This window comes from Protopterus annectens, chromosome 11.part0 (genome assembly GCF_019279795.1).
Source record: "Protopterus annectens isolate FY-2018-M chromosome 11.part0, PAN1.0, whole genome shotgun sequence".
NCBI lineage: Eukaryota > Metazoa > Chordata > Ceratodontiformes > Protopteridae > Protopterus > Protopterus annectens.
Window position 1 is genome coordinate 194,855,497 of NC_056745.1, and position 17,700 is coordinate 194,873,196.

The 17,700-nt window shown below is 38.8% G+C and overlaps 1 protein-coding gene across 3 annotated transcripts in view; it reads right to left on the minus strand.

Moving 5' to 3' along the window:
- Positions 1 to 17,700, minus strand: part of IQSEC3 (IQ motif and Sec7 domain ArfGEF 3) — a 3,183,686-nt gene that overhangs the window by 743,252 nt on the left and 2,422,734 nt on the right. For all 3 annotated transcript variants that reach the window (XM_044087614.1, XM_044087612.1, XM_044087613.1), the window contains 2 exons: positions 13,393 to 13,515; positions 6,216 to 6,382 (listed from right to left, as the gene is read on the minus strand). In XM_044087614.1, coding sequence (XP_043943549.1) covers positions 6,216 to 6,382; positions 13,393 to 13,515 — 290 coding nt within the window. The remainder of the gene's footprint in view (positions 1 to 6,215; positions 6,383 to 13,392; positions 13,516 to 17,700) is intronic.

Consider the following 17,700-nt stretch of genomic DNA (forward strand, 5'->3'; position numbering starts at 1 on the left):
GCATGCCAAGTGCACTGAGTGGGAAGTAAGAAATTTGAGATAGATTGAGGAGTCTTATTATAATAGAATCAATGGATATAGGAGTATTATTACAGAACATTATAAACCTTTACAATTAGAAACTAGATCCTGTGGAAAGTGAGAATCAGGATCATCACACACAATGCAAGAGATATTTGATTACCCACAAATAATGTTTGAAATGTGGAGAAGCACAATATATAGTTAAATATTTTATGGGGATACTGAAATGTAAAAACTGCTGAGGAAACCAAAAGGGAAAATTAGAGCTAGGCATCAGCAATAAATAAATATTCAAGTGATGGTATACAGTAAGGATAAATTAAATATTCCTTTTTTCATTAGGTTCATAGGTAGGTACTAGGCTATCTGCCCGAAGGCATTTATAAGCCTAGCCAGAATGTGTTGGCTTTCGCTGCCCCCTTATATTAAGTTTTCTGTGCCTCTGTCCAGCAGAACCACTGAAGTGATCCCCGGGGTAAACTTTCTGTTTCCCATCCACTCGTCAAGGTTTCTCTTGAAGACTATTAGTGAGGAGCTCTGCCTAATGTAGATTGTAATCTTGTTCCAAAGCATGGGAAGTCTCTGGGACAGGAATCTTTCCATCCAGCACGTCCTATTTATTGTTGTGGTGAGGTTTAGATCCCTAGAGTGTGTGGCTCGAGGGGATAAGGTTTTCTTTAGGTGGAGCATTTCTTGGTCGGACATGGCCTTGTATGTCAGACAGAGATCACCTCTGAGTAGGCGGTATGCAACCGAGTACAGCTGGAGTTTCTTCAGTCAAGCTGCATAGGGCATCTGTTTGAGACCAGTGATCCTCTTGGTAAGGTACTTCTATGGTCTTTCCAGTTGTTGCAGGCATCTTGTAAGGTACATCCCAAATGGGGAATTATACTCTATGATGGTTCTAATGACTGATGACTAGAGGGGCACAATAACCTCTTTTGATCTGGATGCGAACCCTTTTGTGATTAGGTGGGCCACACAGAAGGATTTTCTAACCACTTTGTCAATGTGATTATCAAAGGAGTGATTACTATCTACATGGGTCCCCAGATCCCTTATTACGTCTTCTGTATTTTGGGGACTACCACCTATATGGTAGTTAGTGGGTACTTTGTTTTTTCCAAAGGGGATGACTATGCACTTTTTGGCATTTAGCTTGAGGCCATGATTTTGACACCAGATATCCACCTCAGTGAGACCCTTTTGGACGATGTCTGTGTCAGCCGGAGAGTCAATTATAACCCCTAGTTTGCAGTTGTCTATGAACTTGGTCAGCCATAGTCCTCCTGTGCTTGCCTGTACCTCTGAGAAGTATATGCCGAACAGGAGGGGTCCTAGGACTGAGCCCTGGGGAATGCCACTTGTAACCGGTTTAATGTCGAACCCAGCTCCAGCAACTCTCACCATGTGGGTTCTGTCCATGGGCCAGTTGGCAACCCATGTTATGACATAGGGGTTTAAGTTCAGGCTGGTGAGCTTGTCTATAATACCAGAGTGGGGAATGGTGTTGAAGGCCTTTGTGAGGTCTAGGTAGGCTGTGTGTACCACCATCCCCTCATCTATAGCCTTGGTAACTGTCTCAAAGAAGTCTACCAGGTTTAGGAGGCATGATCTGCCCTTAACAGAGCTGGACTGGGTATTGTCCAGTGTTTGGAGGTTCTCAATGTCGCTGTTAATGAGGTCCATGATGATGCGCTTCATAGCCTTGCAGGCCAAGCTAGTCAGGCTTATAGGGCGATAGTTCCCAGGGTTTGTTGTGGCTCCACCTTTGTGGAGTGGAATAACCGTTGCTGTGCACCACTCTATGGGTATGCAGCATGTGGAGAGGCTGAGTTTGAACAGTGTGTTTAAGTGAGGGGTTAGTTCATCTTTGAGCTCATGTAGGACACAGCCTGGGACACCATCTGGTCCCATCGATGCTTTGTTTTTGGCTTTGGAGAGGGCTGTTTTAACCTGAGTGTCTGTGATTTCAGGGGCTCTACATTCTTCTGGTATGGTTATGGGCCCTTTTGGAGGTGAGAGGGGGTTGAAGTTTGCACTGAACCTGTCTGCCAAGATGTTGGCTTTATCGGTCGGTTCAGTGTATTTTGTGCCATTCTGCATTAACTCCTAGCAGATCTGAGCATTGCAACTTAGATTCTTGACATAGCTAAAGAATGCCTTGTGGTTATCTTTAGAGTCCTTGGCAATTTTTCTTTCGAAACTCATCTTGGATGATTTTATGAGGGATCGTAGTTTCTTGCTGATATTGATCAGGGATGTCTTCCCTTCTTGGGATTTTACTTTTTTCTGTACTAGTTTCCTCCTTCTATTGTATTGATTGTTTATGGCAGGGGTCCACCAGACTGGTTTTCTTTTCTTGAAGGAGTGAGTCTTGATTTTGCTTGGGAGAGCATGATCCATGCATTCTTGTAGGTGCCCATAGAATGCATTAGTAAAGGATTTTGCAGCTTGAACAGCGTTATCCTTTAGCATGGGGGCTTTGAAACTTTCCACCTCAGTCTTAAGTAACGTGAAGTTTGCTTTTGAAAAGTTTTTCACGGTGGTTTCCTTATTCGGGCGTGGGGGCGGAATGTGGATATCCAAAGTGATTTGTTTATGGTCAGATCTAACCGGCAAGGGGCTGGCCTCCAGTGTGGAACACCAGTCGCCCATGTTGGTGATGACCAGGTCCAATATGTTGTCACCTCTGATGGGAGTGTTGACCAGTTGAACCAGGACATTTGAGTTTATAAATTCTAGGAAATGTTGGGCAAGGGAGTTAGTACTTGAGTAGTTCTACCAGTTAAATTTTTGGGTAATTAAAATCACCCAATATTAGGGTGTTTGGTAGGACCTTTATGTTTCCCAATGTTTCCAGAAACACGGAATGGGGGTCCTGGGACATGGTGAGTGATCTGTAGAAAGCTACAATTTGAATTGCAGTTTTGCTCGTTGTTAGTTGCACGTGGATGATCTCTGAAGCATCATGCTGTGTCACTAACCTGGAGATGTGGGTATCCTTGATGTATATGGATACCCCCCCTTTTGTATTTTGGTCCGGGTTCTGTGGCCAAAATGTATGGTATGAGTTGTAGCCTGGTAGTGCTGGGGTGCTCTCTGGAGCCCAAAACCAGGTTTCTGTTACTGCACATATATCGATTTTCTCCATACTGAGGAGTGCCTCGAGTGCATGTATTTTGAGGTTTAGACTTCTGGTATTGCATAGCATTACCCAATTTTTTATTACTTGTGCTAGTTAAGGCAGTGGGTTTGTCTTTTGAGCCTTAACTAAAAAAGGCATTATGGGGGTAGCAAGAGCCTTGGCCAGTATTCAAAAGCCTAAGGGTGACAGGTGCAAGCCATCTCTAGTGAAGCAGTGTAGCTTGTCGAGCATATCATCCCAGTCGTACAGACACTGGATCCCCTTTGAATGACACCAGAAACTTAGCCAATTGTTGAAATTGATAAGTTTTTCTTTATACCGTGGTATCATTCTTGGTGAGGGCAGGATGCTACTCAGGGTCAGGGTCATACCGGCCTGGGCTACGTGATCAGAGAGCTCTTCCATGTCTCTTTTCATGTAGTCCAGGGAGGTATGGCTCAGATCATTCACACCAACATGGACAATGACAGAGTCGTATTTGTACTTGTTCTGGAGTGACCTGAGTCCTTGTGTTATGTGGCAGATCCTGGCACCCGACAGGCAGCTAACAGTAACCTTCTCCTTATTCAGCCTAGTGAGTAGGATGTCAATGTGCCTGACTATAGAGTCACCTATTACTAGTATGTTCGGTATGTTATTTTGCCTTAAGGGCTGTGATTGCGTGGCACACTGGTTTTGTGAAGTATGTGTTTCATGGTTTGTGTTGGGGGTGGAGGTTGCTTCGATGTCTGCTTTGCAGGTCTCTGTCGCTTTTGCAGATTTTTATTTAGAGCCTCCGAGTATGTTTTCGTGTATTTATGTGTGTTTTTTGCCGGTGCTGGTTTAATGGGTCTATGTGAGACTGGTGGTGTGATGCAAGTATTTCCCTTCTCCTCTTGACTGTCTGATCCAGTCTTGGGTTGAGAGAACTTAACCTCCAGTTTGGCTGTATAATTGCATCTCTTGCATATATTAATGTTTGGTGGTAGGAGGATAGGGTTGTCTGTGTACATGAGGCAGTTGTAACATTGCCTCAAAATGCCCAGATTCCCTATTTGGACTGGAGAGTTCACCTGAAGCTGCACTTTGGACATGCCTGGATAGTTACAGTGAACTGTTTTACTGAATGGCTGGTAAGGTCGAATAAATAGCCTTGTCCTTCTGTACAGTATAGGGTGGGGTCTAGTGCTAGGGTTTATAAGTGCTTGCTATGAGTTTTGAGCAAGTGCCAGGCTGAGAAATGACTGGCTCGAGTGCTTAAGTTGAAAGTTTGTCTAGTTCCAAGGAGAAAATTGAAGAGGAGACTTTGTGGATCCAGGAATAGTTATACCTTAGCTAACAGGTGCTGCCCGGCGTGCAAAACTGGACAAATGCGGTTTTTATAGCAGGTAAATGAAAGAGATAGAAATTAGCCCAAAATGGCCAATAAACTACTAATTTCTGGGCTGAAACCACTCCTCCAGGGACAGATAGGCTACTCAAAGCTCCCCTCTCTCACAGGTGAACAGAGAAACTTCCTTCTATCCAAGTAAGGTATGGGCAACACAGAAACTTGTAACACAGCCCTGGATTCAGCACTAACCAGAAAACTGGACTATACTAGCTTAGAAAGTGGGAAACAAGTATATATATATATATATATATATATATATTTTTTTTTTTTTTTCCAGAAAATAAAGCAGATACAATCAAAAAAACACTTTAAATGCACATAAAAGGATACTTATTGTTATATATCACAGATCAGAGTCATATTCAATGGCCCTAATAATAAAGTAGGAAGAAACACAAATATAGTAAAACCAGATGAATAAGGTACAATATATATATATATATATATATATATATATATATATATATATATATATATATATATATATATAAAAACAATAGAAAACGAAAAAACTGATTTAAACAAGTTACCCAATTAACCAGAAAAAAGCTCAAAACTGAGCCCTGCTTCAGCAGTCTTCAGTCAGACAAGTTCTCACTGCACACCCCTGCTACTAGGGTGCAGGGGAACCTTCTCCAAAAAAAAAAAAAAAAATGGCCTGGATCAGTGCTCAAGTTATACAAGCAAAGCTGGAGTCAGCAGGCCTGAATCTGGTCTATGCTACAGCAACAAGAAGGTGCACCAATTTCAGAAAGAAACAGTTCAAATAAGCAGGCACAGTAAGCCTGTGACCAGAAATTCCCAGCTCAGAAGTTGCTTAATATTTTTGTCAAATGGATTTGAAAGGCATTAGGCATGCAGAAGAGAGATGAGTGCTGAGTCATTATATCATTCTCTAAGTTACTATGCAGTAATATTATTAAATAGGTGTAAACCAATAAAACCACACTGTACATTATATTTATTTCTTAGTTACTTTATGTTATTGTCAGCTAAATGCAAGTCTTAGATGAGCATGTCAAATTTATATTAGGATGAGATTAAAGATCCGTTACAAAATAAAATTAGGTATTTGCACAAGAAAAAGAGACATAATCATAAGGGTGAATGAAAATAGCACGGAATAATCATTTTCTGGGAGGGTACCCACAGATGTTTAATGTCCTTATATTATGAACAAAACTAGCAGAACCGTGAAGTGAAAAACTGTTGTTTAGATTTTTTTTTTCTGTTTTTGCTTTCCTGTGTTTTGCATCGCTGTGCAAATATCATTGATGCACATGGAGTCTTAATAGAAAAAAAATAGATTATAACCTTACCATTCACATGAACTTTTAAGGACAAATGGATAGGTCAACAGTTCAATACCATCACTGAAGGATATCATTTCATGTGTGTAAGGAGTGTACCCCCTCCCCACAACATGTAGAACGGCAATGTCAGTAATGGAGTATAAACCCAACTGCAAGATGCAGACACAACCCCCCACACCTTCTGATTCTTTGGTATCAGATCTGAGTATGCAGCTATTAGAGCAATTAATATAAAATGGTATATTTTTGTCTTTCTGACCTTTGCACTAGTATTAATCCTGCAATGACAAACAAATGATCGATTATAAAATTAAGCAAGAGTTAGAGAGACAACAAGACTAAAAGAAAACTAACTGACCTCGTAGGTTGCGTATGAAGTCCTCTAACATCATCTTCCTGTCAGGTTTGATGTTGGGGCTGTACATGTCTGTGTTCAGGAGAATGATGGCAAAAGCCAGGATGAAGATGGTGTCTGGGTTATGAAACTGCTGTACCACATCCGGATTGCACATGCAGTACCGCTGGCTGTAAGAAATAATGGTACACAGAAGTCGCATCGACCGAAAGTAAATTAAGCACCTTTTGCACAGCCTTCATTTCTGATTATTTTGGTATTTTAATTTAAGGAAACCCTTCAGCATGTCCTTACCTGCATTAATAGGCCTTCTTCCTTCTAGTACTTCTGATTTACCTTTTCACATTGACTGATTATTAAGTTACTGTGGCACACATGCTGCCCTTTGCTTTGTGTTTGTCACTTCCGTTTACAACTGATTTATGTGATATTGTGGCTGAACATAATAATATAGCAATTCATATACGCCATACCTAAGCCTGACTGCTGAATATCCAATGTTCATCTGCATTTTGCTGGATTTGGAATATCATGGTAACAAAAATTGTTGTCTACTCAATGTAGTCTGAGAAAATCAAATGCAAGCTTAATGAAACAAAAATAAACTGAATTAATCAGCACTTTGCTAAATGCAAAATCTATACACATAATTAAGATGTTTTTGAGGGGAGCAAGTCACTCATTGTACTCCCTGTGTGGTATGGAGGGTTATTCCTCCACGTGTCATAACTAAATAATTACAACTTTGACATTTAAAATTCTGCAAACTCATAAAAGATGTAAACACTTCATTCCTTGTAAGAGAAAAAAAGAAAACTCTTGCACTTATGTGCAGCTGTCAGATTTTGCCAAGTAGCAGTTCATTCAGATTGTTTTTGTGGACAGTGGTTTGAAGAGCCAGGATCTGCCCCTCACCATGTTGCCACTCCTGTTCTGAGGGATGCTTTGGCTGAATGCAGCACTTTGGATGTTAATTTTGGTGCATTTTGCTGTAAGTACTGCTGGCTTCTCAGGGCACACATGGTGTTGCACCTATGCAGCTATATATTGTACATGATTACTTCTGCATACAAGGCTACATCTCACAATGATGAGGTTCATATCAGCAGTATCTAAGTATCACTGGTGTGGCTGTCATGCCTACACTTATCACTCTGGCCATTTATAACTACAGTAAGTTAATGTGTTGTAGGTGTGCTTGACAACCATCTCTTCATACACTCAGTGCCCAATTCAGATTGTTAGGGTCACCATGATTCTATGGTTGTCACTTTATATAACAACAGATCACAATTATGGTATCTAACTGCATTTGTGGTTATTGCTATGGATGTACCTGATATTATTGTTGCTTCTATGCACTGTACCTAATTCCAATTAAGGGGATTATTGTGGATGTACCTATTGTTATTGTTTTTATGTACTGTCACGAATTCTGATTATGGAGCTTGGTATGGACGTACTTATTGTTATTGTTGTTTTTATGTACTGTCGCCAATTCTGATTATGGAGGTTGCTATGGACATACTTATTGTTTTTGTTGTTTTTACATACTGTCACTAATTCTGATTATAGAGCTTGCTATGGATGTACTTATTGTTATTGCTGTTTTTACATACTGTTGCTAATTCTGATTATAGAGCTTGCTATGGATGCACCTACTGATACTGTTGTTTTTACATACTGCCACTAATTCCGATTATGGAGCTTGCTATGGATGTACTTACACTGTAGCTAATTCTGCTTGCTGACATTACTAGCATTGTACTTAAAGTTGATATGCTCACTGCATCTACACTTTATACCTGATCTACTTACAGGTTTGTGAATCACTCATATGCACCTCACCTAACTATTGCAGTTACTGTGACACTGTGACTGCACCCGATTCTCTGTATTTTGATAGTCATTTTATATATATATATATATGTATAGGGTTGAAGAGGTTATTATGGCTAGATTTGATTTGATGGCTCTTTGTATGTTGAAATCCACATTTTTAACTCTGGCAATAGAATGGCCATGCTGAAAACAATGGCTGACCATTACAACCCTTGCATTTATGGTTATGGTAAGATTGCCTATTTTGTATCCAATGTTCTTTCTCTACAAATGCTGGCTATAAGAATCTGTAACACCTAAATGCAATCACTAGTTTGGCTAAACAGAGACACTACACCAAAGTCTAGCACTTAATAAAACAAACCAGTTACATTATTATTCAATGTACAATATTCAGGTACACAGTGATTATTATGTTTATTTTTAATTTAATTAAGTATACGAAAAAGACCATATTTTACACATTTTACCCATAACCTCAACCACCAAGGGAACAGTGAATGCAATATACATATATATGGGTTACTTTCAAGTAATTTATTACTTCATCTACACATAAGTGGTCTAAAAATTGATCTAATAACAGTTCATCTAATGATAGTCTCCACTACATACATCAGCTACAACTCTGATAATAAGGAAAGCTTATGATTTTGTGATCAACTCTTTTTAGTACTGCAATTTGCCTTACCACAGTGTGCTGGATTGTGCAAGCTGGCAGTGCATTGAGTTATTATATATAAGGAAGGGTAGGGAAGGGTGTCCTACCAGCTCCAAAAACATACTTTGTTCTCGTTTTCAAGTTACAGACTCCTTTAAGTGTGTGTGTGTGTGTGTGTGTGTGTGTGTGTGTGTGTGTGTGTGTGTGTGTGTGTGTGTGTGTGTGTGTGTGTGTGTGTGTGTGTGTGTGTGTGTGTGTGTGTGTGTGTGTGCGTGTGCGTGTCTATCAGCATCCAAATGTTGTTTTAGTCAACACTCCCAATATCAACCTTAAAGTTATTGGTCATGTTCTAAAACAATGTAAGTAACAAACCTTTGGAGTTGGATAGAACCTTCTTGCCATATACAGCACCAAGTTATACAGTGTATGATGTAAAAGTGTGTTATCGAATTTTATTTTGCTGGTAATGACAGCCCCCTGAATATTTTTTCTCAGAGCCAAAAATCCCTGCCATGGCTTTACGAAAGACTGAATCCACAATGCCTCACTACCTAAAGTAATTTCTTACTTCCTAGAAAGGTAAGTTGTCAACTAGTTTTTGGAGGTGGAACACATCATATCAGAAATTAATGTATGGTGATGTACTAGGGAACCACAATGTACATAAGAAGCAGCACCTTTAAAGAGATAGAATGGTTTTCATTACCCAAAAATACCTTGCAGCTGTATCTTAATCATTGATCAATACCTATCACAACATCATTTTGTGGGTATGATTATAGAGAAAAGTTGAATGAACAATGAAATAAAAAAATGAAGCCACACAATACAATCTTCATTGTTTGCAAAGCTGCTAGCAACTTTATTATGAGGAGTACAAATGGAAATGAAATTAATTGTAAAACAAAGATGCTTCCAGTCATGACCAATAGACTTTACCCTCTACTCACCTAATCCCGGTCTACTGAAACTTCAAAATAGGCTTTAACTTGGGTCCTCCAGGGGGCAGTTCCCCACTTCATTTTTTTTTACAGTTGACGAAATGTGTAATGCAATATTTTTTAGTCAACATTCCTTGCAGTGACAAAAAACGATCTGGCAATAGCTAGTGAAACCATACGTGTGTGTGTGTATGTGTGTGTGTGTGTGTGTGTGTGTGTGTGTGTGTGTGTGTATATACATATATCTATATCTATAAGACAAAAGACTATGAAAAAAATGCTAAAACTATCCTTATTTTGATATTAAATTAGCTTCTTTATCCCTGCTACAAGGCTTCTTCAGACTGATATGTCAGGATATTTATTTTTATTGTGTAATGCTAAAAACCTGTCACATAACAAGAGACATGATTACCTACCCATATTGTGTAGTATCATTTCTTTTAATTTTTTTAATCTGTCTGTCTACATGGTCAGCCGTGGTGCAGAATGTGGTGTGGTGTTGGCCACCTGGTTTGCATCAGGCAATGTGCTGTTGCTGCTTATGCTGCTGGGTCACCAGTGGTTGCATACCTGGCTGTTTGTAGGAGGATGAAAGTCATATGGTAGAAGGTATCTTGGCAGACTTGTTGGTGGCCTCTCTAGCACCTCTCAAAAGGGTGAGGTAGAAGTCCGTCTTCTGAGAGTGGTCAAGAAGGGTACGAACGGGCCATCCAGCATCCACTGCAATGGGCAGTCATATAAGAGTTAAGCTGGTTGCAGGCTGGCTGCACTGAGAACAGAGAGAATTTCCTTGAAAGGCTGATAGATCACACAACTAAGTAGCTCCATCCTAATTCCCACTGGAGATAGGGCTTGTCCATGATGTCAGCCACAGAGGTGACCGACCTCTGGGTAGACTCTCCTCCTGGGATTTAGTGAGGTACACTGGACTGAGCACCAAGCACAATGCTAAGGAGATTTGTGAATTAAATACACTTATTCTTAATTTCATTAGCATTGTGTGGTCTGTATTTGGTATGAGAGATCATGCAACCTGTGCATCAGGTGAATATTTTCCAGATTAGTCATTGACATGTCAAATAGCTGGCTTAGGCATTTGATGTGAACTAACTGTCTGGGGAAAGGCTAATCATTCTTGTGTTTTGGGTGTCAAATAAATTATACAGTATCAGGTGAATATTCTATAAATTGCTCACTGATATGTGGGATAGCTGGCTTTGGGGCAGGCCATGGGAGCTAATTGTTAGGAAGATGCTGGTCGCTATTATACCACAAAAGTTCATCTGTAAGGTTGAATAAATAACACAGCTGATGGGCTGATTAGGCTGCAAAAGAGACAGACAGAGAGACAGAGAAAGAAAGAACAATCTCTGCCACTATGGATGGGTGATAAGCCAGAAGAATACTGACTACTGATGGCTAGTTAAAATATAAAAGCACATCCAGTTTCTGGCAGGTTTTGTTAATAACGGCTGGTGACAGCAGTCACTGACATTCTGTGTTAGAACATGATGGAGACAGCAGTGTCTGACAAGCTGTGTTAGAAAATGGTGATAGCAGTCACTGACACTCTGTGATAGAACATGATGGAGACAGCAGTGTCTGACAAGCTGTGTTAGAAAATGGTGATAGCAGTCACTGACACTCTGTGATAGAACATGATGGAGACAGCAGTGTCTGACAAGCTGTGTTAGAAAATGGTGATAGCAGTCACTGACACTCTGTGATAGAACATGATGGAGACAGCAGTGTCTGACAAGCTGTGTTAGAAAATGGTGATAGCAGTCACTGATTGGCTGTGTTGCAAGAGACTGAACACAGCAGTGGCTGATTGGCTGTGTTAAAAAAGATTGGAGGCAGCAGTCACTGACTTGTAGAATAAGAATGGGTAATGGCATGTCAGTCACCGTAGAGACATCCAGGGTGTGTTGAGGTGGGGAACTGTCTGGCTGACAGGCTTGGAAACGTAAGCCAGTTACTGTTACAGAGAGCAGGGGTGGCTGAGGGGCTGAGGTACTGACTGGTGTTAACATGGTTGGGAACTCATGATGTTATGTGTAATAAAGAGTATGGGGACCAAAGGCACCAGTCACTGTTGGAACAATAATAGCTGGGCTTTACCTTCAAATGCAGCTAGTGCTAGTGTACATACAGGGCACAGACAATTCAAGGAGGTTCCAGAACTATGCTGTTAGATGAGACGTATGCCATACTTTTCAGGTATGCTACCACATCTTTCAATATAAACAGCTGCATCAGTGACACTTCTGCCCACCATATGTGCTTGAGAGTACTTTATATACCCTAAATACAGCACTAACAACATTCAGTGGCATATGCTAGCCCCAGTATGGCTCCTCATATGACTGCATACTCAAGTGGGCCTTCTATCCAAAGAATAGGAATGAACATTTATTAGATTAATGAGGACTAGAAGGCAGAGGTAATTGTTTCATGATAGTAACTGTCCTTATGTTGTCAGGAATAGGCACACTAATTGTCAATCTCAGTGGTTATCAACGTTTCTGCACTTAGGGGTCTTCCTCATTCTTCTTCCCTCCACCTGCATACACCAGTTGCTGCTGTGCTGCCATTGTTGTTGTTTTTCCTTGCCATAGCTTTATATGTTTTTCTTTGTTTGATTATTAGATCACATTCGGTAACACTATTTTATTTTTATAAATATATACAGTTTCTGAAAATTCAGGTTTAGCCTGTTACAATCTATATGTCCATATACGGAGTATTCAAGTTCACAGACTATTATAAACACAAATGTTTTATATGGAATTGGGATTTATGAGAACAGCACTAGAAATACCTAAAAATATGTTAATTATTTATAAGAACTCATTTTTATGGTAATTTTTGGTCTGTCTAAACTATAATATAACTCTTTGGGGGTATCTATAATTAACAATATCAAATAAGCCATGCAGTAATGTTCTTTCTCTAGATAACAGTTTGATGATTGATCCCAAAATAAAAATGCACACTATCTGTTCATTCAGCATTCAAAATATTTTGTTCATACTATTCCATGAAATGAATATGTTCTTATGTACTTTTCTTAAAATATTTAAAATATGACAGCAACAGAGATGTGTAGAATCTAATTCAGGGTAGGTTTCTGTGAATCACCATTCTCTATGATCCCCTTAAGCCTGGTTTAAACATGGGATAAGGACCTTATGCTAAGAAAAAGGGGTTCATTGATCCCAGCTACAGTCATATGTTATCAAATCTCAATATATTGCCAGCAGCACCTGTAATATCATAGGCGTGACCATAGACTTCAGGTTTGAAGAGTGTAATAGGTGAAGAAAAAGGAGTCAGGACTAAGCACTCTGTTTTCAGCCAAGTGAAGTATTTATACTCCAACAATCAGCAAAACCTCTTGTTTTATTTTCTTATTTTAATAAATTATTTTTTGGTTCTGGCTTTTGTCATAATATTTATAATTTTTTTTCGAACTTTGTGTACAGATTATTAAACACACAATCCATCATTGCAGTAAAATCTTAAATATGTACATTTACTGAATCTTTTCATCCGAAGTGCATTCTTACAATTATTCAAATCTTTGCTGTGGCCCTGCGGTATATAGACAGATTTAGTACTCAAAAATTAAGTTGCACTGGCATTCCAAGCCAGAATGCAACATTTCTTGTTCATTTACTATATTTATTAGCATCAGTACTGTATTATTAAATCTCTCACCCCCAGCACATACCTGAAAGCTTCAATCAGCCTTTCCACTTTCTGAGCTTCCCCTTGGACTCGAATATGTGCTTGAAATTTTCTTAGGGCCTCATCCAATTCCATGTTGGAAAAGTCCATCTCATCCACAACACAGCTATAAAGAAAAGGAAAGAGACAACTATGTAAATGGAAAGTGCAACACCTGGATTAAATAACAGACCATTGCAAGACCTGGTTGGTTTTGCTATGTAATAGCTCAGTGTTATTTTGTACTACTTATGACTTCTACTGTGAATGTGTCCGTCCAATGAAATATGAAACACAGTACAAGTTATGTGCTTAACTATTCACAGTTTGGATAAGCATTTTTCTACATTAACAGTAATCAACTAACATTGTGTTTTTTTTTATTCTGAATCACACTTTTTGGTACTAGTTCAAAAGTTCTTTCCTTTTTTTTCTAAAAAACAGTGCCATGAACATAGGAGTACAGATTACTCCATTTGTTGGCTACGTTAGCTACAGCACAGGTGACATTTTAGTATCAGCCCTGACCACAGTTTATGATGGTAACAGTTACATAATATACTGTAACACCAGAAAAATGTTTATTTGTAGTTTACTGTCTCCTATCAGTACTACAAATATAGTGCTAAACACTGTTAACCTGTGGCATTTAGGCATCCCATCTGCTTTCTAGCTCCAGCTCTATTGATTCAGTCTTCACCACAAGTTATTGTTTGGCAAAGACGTATTGATTGTCTGGCCACTCTAAACTGACTATTTGTATTCAATTAACTTTGCAATATGGTTCTTACAGAAAAAGGGTCCTCTATATTTGGTTAACAAATAAATAAATGTGATTAAAGCCAATGAATATTACATAAAGGGCAAAAACAATAAGCAGTCTGAAAGATAAATAAGCATCTTTACATGCCAGATGTTTTTGTATTCAGTAATGGGATCTGGGTTGGAAACAGAAGGATAACTCTTTACTCATATTAGTTCCAGTATGTAAACTGGGTGTCATTTTAAACTCATTTTCTTCAAAACACAAAGTTAAATTATCTATTAATGCAGCTTTATATTGGAAGCAATTTTTATGCTATTTTCATCTTGGAGAAAGTCTAGGTTAATAGAACTGTTTTATAATAGTCTGTGGTTTATATAACAATTTAATAAGGCTGAGTTTATATTTATCTTTAACTGTTAATGCATGACTGTAACCTCTGTGACCATCAAACGTAGAAATGTTTGCCTTCTTGAAAACAACTACTCAAGGTTAATTTCCTCATTAATACATGACCTTGAAGACTGCCGGTCTTTCGGCTTTTCGGGACCGGGGTTAGGGGTCGCCACAGCAGATCACCTATCCACTCATGATTGGCAGTGGAGTTTTACAGTGTTGAGTTGCCAGCCTGACACCCAACCTTCAACAGAAGGCACACACACACACACACACACACACACACACACGCGCATACACGCACGCACACACTCATGTCTAGGGCCAATTTAGAGTGTCCAATCCACCTATAAAATGTCTTTGGAATGTGGGAGGAAAATAGAGCACCCGATGAAAACACAAGAGACCACAGGGAGGGCATGCAGACTCTGCACAGAAGGCACCCCGGCCAAGGATCGAACCAGAGAACCTCTTGCTGTGAGGTGGCAACGCTAACTGCTGCACCACCGCAGCAGCCCTTGAAGACTGCTGGTACTAACAACATGTTTTATTCCTTGGATGAGTGCAGTTAAATATGTTTCTGTGATTCACCGAACATACAGAACTCATATAGCATTAGACTAAGTGCCACGTTTAAAGCAGTAAGTTATATTAGGTGTCGAGTACAACATCTGTCCCACTTTAGCTAATAAATGAGGTCCATTTGCCACACAAGCAGCTAGGCACAAATACAGTTTGATTAGCTGCACATGCTAATTACAAAGTGATAGTCAACATAATAAAAGTTATTTATGTTGTTTATGTTAGAAAAATGCATAACATTTACATTAATGACAGAGTGCATGGTGCTTTGTTATACTGGACTCCTTTCAGCAAACAGACCAACAAGTGCAAAATTAAGTGACATAATAAGATATATATAGGAAATCATAAGCTACACAGTGGAAGGATATTAGGTTCATAGATTAGCACTAGGCTAACTACCTTTGTGGGTCATTTTTAAGCCTAGCCAATTATCCCATCTGAGACTCAAACCCTGCATTTTGTGTCTATAAGTTAAACACCTTAACCATTATGTCAACCTCTTATCCTATTAGCAATATCTGTTTGTAGAATTATGGGACAGTAAAACTCCTTACAACCATAGTTATCTCTCTCATACACACATATACACAAACACACACACAGAGCATACATGTGTGTGCATGTGTGTTACATATATATATATATATATATATATATATATATATATATATATATATATCATAGATAAATGTCTTTGTGTATGTACATTGCATATATGTATACATACATAAATATATATATATATATATATATATATATATATAAATAAATGAGTGTGTGTGTGTGTATATCTCACACACACAGGTACACTAAGTCATTTATGTCTTCTCTGCCCCTAATTTAAGATCCTATTCAAATGGAGACAAGGAAGGACTTGGAGGGTAGTTACGATAGTCTGAAGTATGACTGAACACCATAAAAAAGGAGTACTATACTTTGTGTGTAAGGGAGAACTGTATTTCTGGGTGAGGCAGGTGTGATATAAAGGAGGTATAATATAAATGAGGTACATCTGAAGTCATTAACACCCATGTGCACTCTGACGTTATCATGTGTGTGCTTGTGCTGCATGTTGAAGCTAAGTAATGACTCTAGCGGCACAAATGTAACCCCACCTCCCACCCCCATATGACCAACAACTCAGCATCATTGACTTGAATAATGGCAAGAAGGATGTTATATCTTGCTCACTCAGAATTTGCTTTTTAATTGGGTCCATTCTGTAGTTACTATTTAAAACCATTTACATGACTATGATAACAATAAGCACTTATTAGATATGAACAATGTGTATTTCTAAACTGATACTAGTGAGTGTCCCAGTATCATAGCAAATCTATGCTGACACAAAAAACAATATAAGTAAATGTACAATTAAAAAGATGAGATTTATGTTCACCACATTTTGCTCCAAAGAGATTTTTCTAACCACACCTTCCCATAAGGAAATTACTTTTTTTAAAGAAAGAAAATGCAAACTCCATAAAACATTACAAAAACAATAAAAAATCAATAGGGCTTGTCAAAGAAAAGTAGCATTTTAAAATACATTGAAAAATGACAGTGGGTCGTCTCTTGACAGGACATCAATGGTTCCTTTTAAAGTTTCCCTTCTCTCTTACTGGGCAGGTGTAGAGAATCCAAAGAGATAATTTTTCAGTTCCTTTGTCTTCTGCAGTCCTCAGAAATTCATCTTCAGGAAAATGTTACTTGTACTGTTAGACAGTGTAGGACAACGGCAGTCAAGGATTCAACTTGGGAATTGCTTTATTACTTTATATCTGAATAGGTAATTCTTCTGTCCGCTGTTGGCAAAGCAACAGTAAACTGCTTTTTTTCCTTCTGGCAGGATGGATTGTGATAAGATGGAAATGCCTAGATCAGCTTCTCTCGGGATAGAACTGATGTCATTTTCCTTAAATCAAGAAAGCTATAGACCTTTGAGGAATGACTACATTTGTATCACTGGAAGTGAATGACCAGTTGTCCATTTGCTTCATAATAGAATACCATTAAATATACAGGTCAGTGCAGTAATGTAAACGTCCTGTCTTGACATATTCTTGTTCGATCTATCTCAGGGTTATTTGTATGCAAAATATAAGGGTTAAAAGCTACCACGGGAATGTAAGCCTAGGCATCTTAAAATCTTTACAGATCAATAACCCAGTAAGCACCTATGAACCTACATGCTTAGAAAGCCTGGATAAGGAATTATGAAGATAATGAAGATAATTGTATATGGAGAAAACATAAGTAAAGGTTTTATAAAAAGAAATAAAAGGAAGTTTTATTCAAATGCCCAGAAAGTAAAAAATGCAAGTAAGCTCTAAGTTTGTGCACTTACACTTAAATATAGACCCCTATCTTTCCCGCAGCTGGGCTTTCTTCTGCCCCTGCCCTTTGCTGTTCCTCTTTCAAACTGTGGTTACTGATGACTAATTCAGTTCGACCCGCATACAGCACCAAACAAGTGCACGCATAACCTAACTGAAACCCACATCTAAGAATATTGTTGATAAAAGTCGTACCTCGAAGTCTGGCTTCAAACAGGATAGCTTAGAGTAA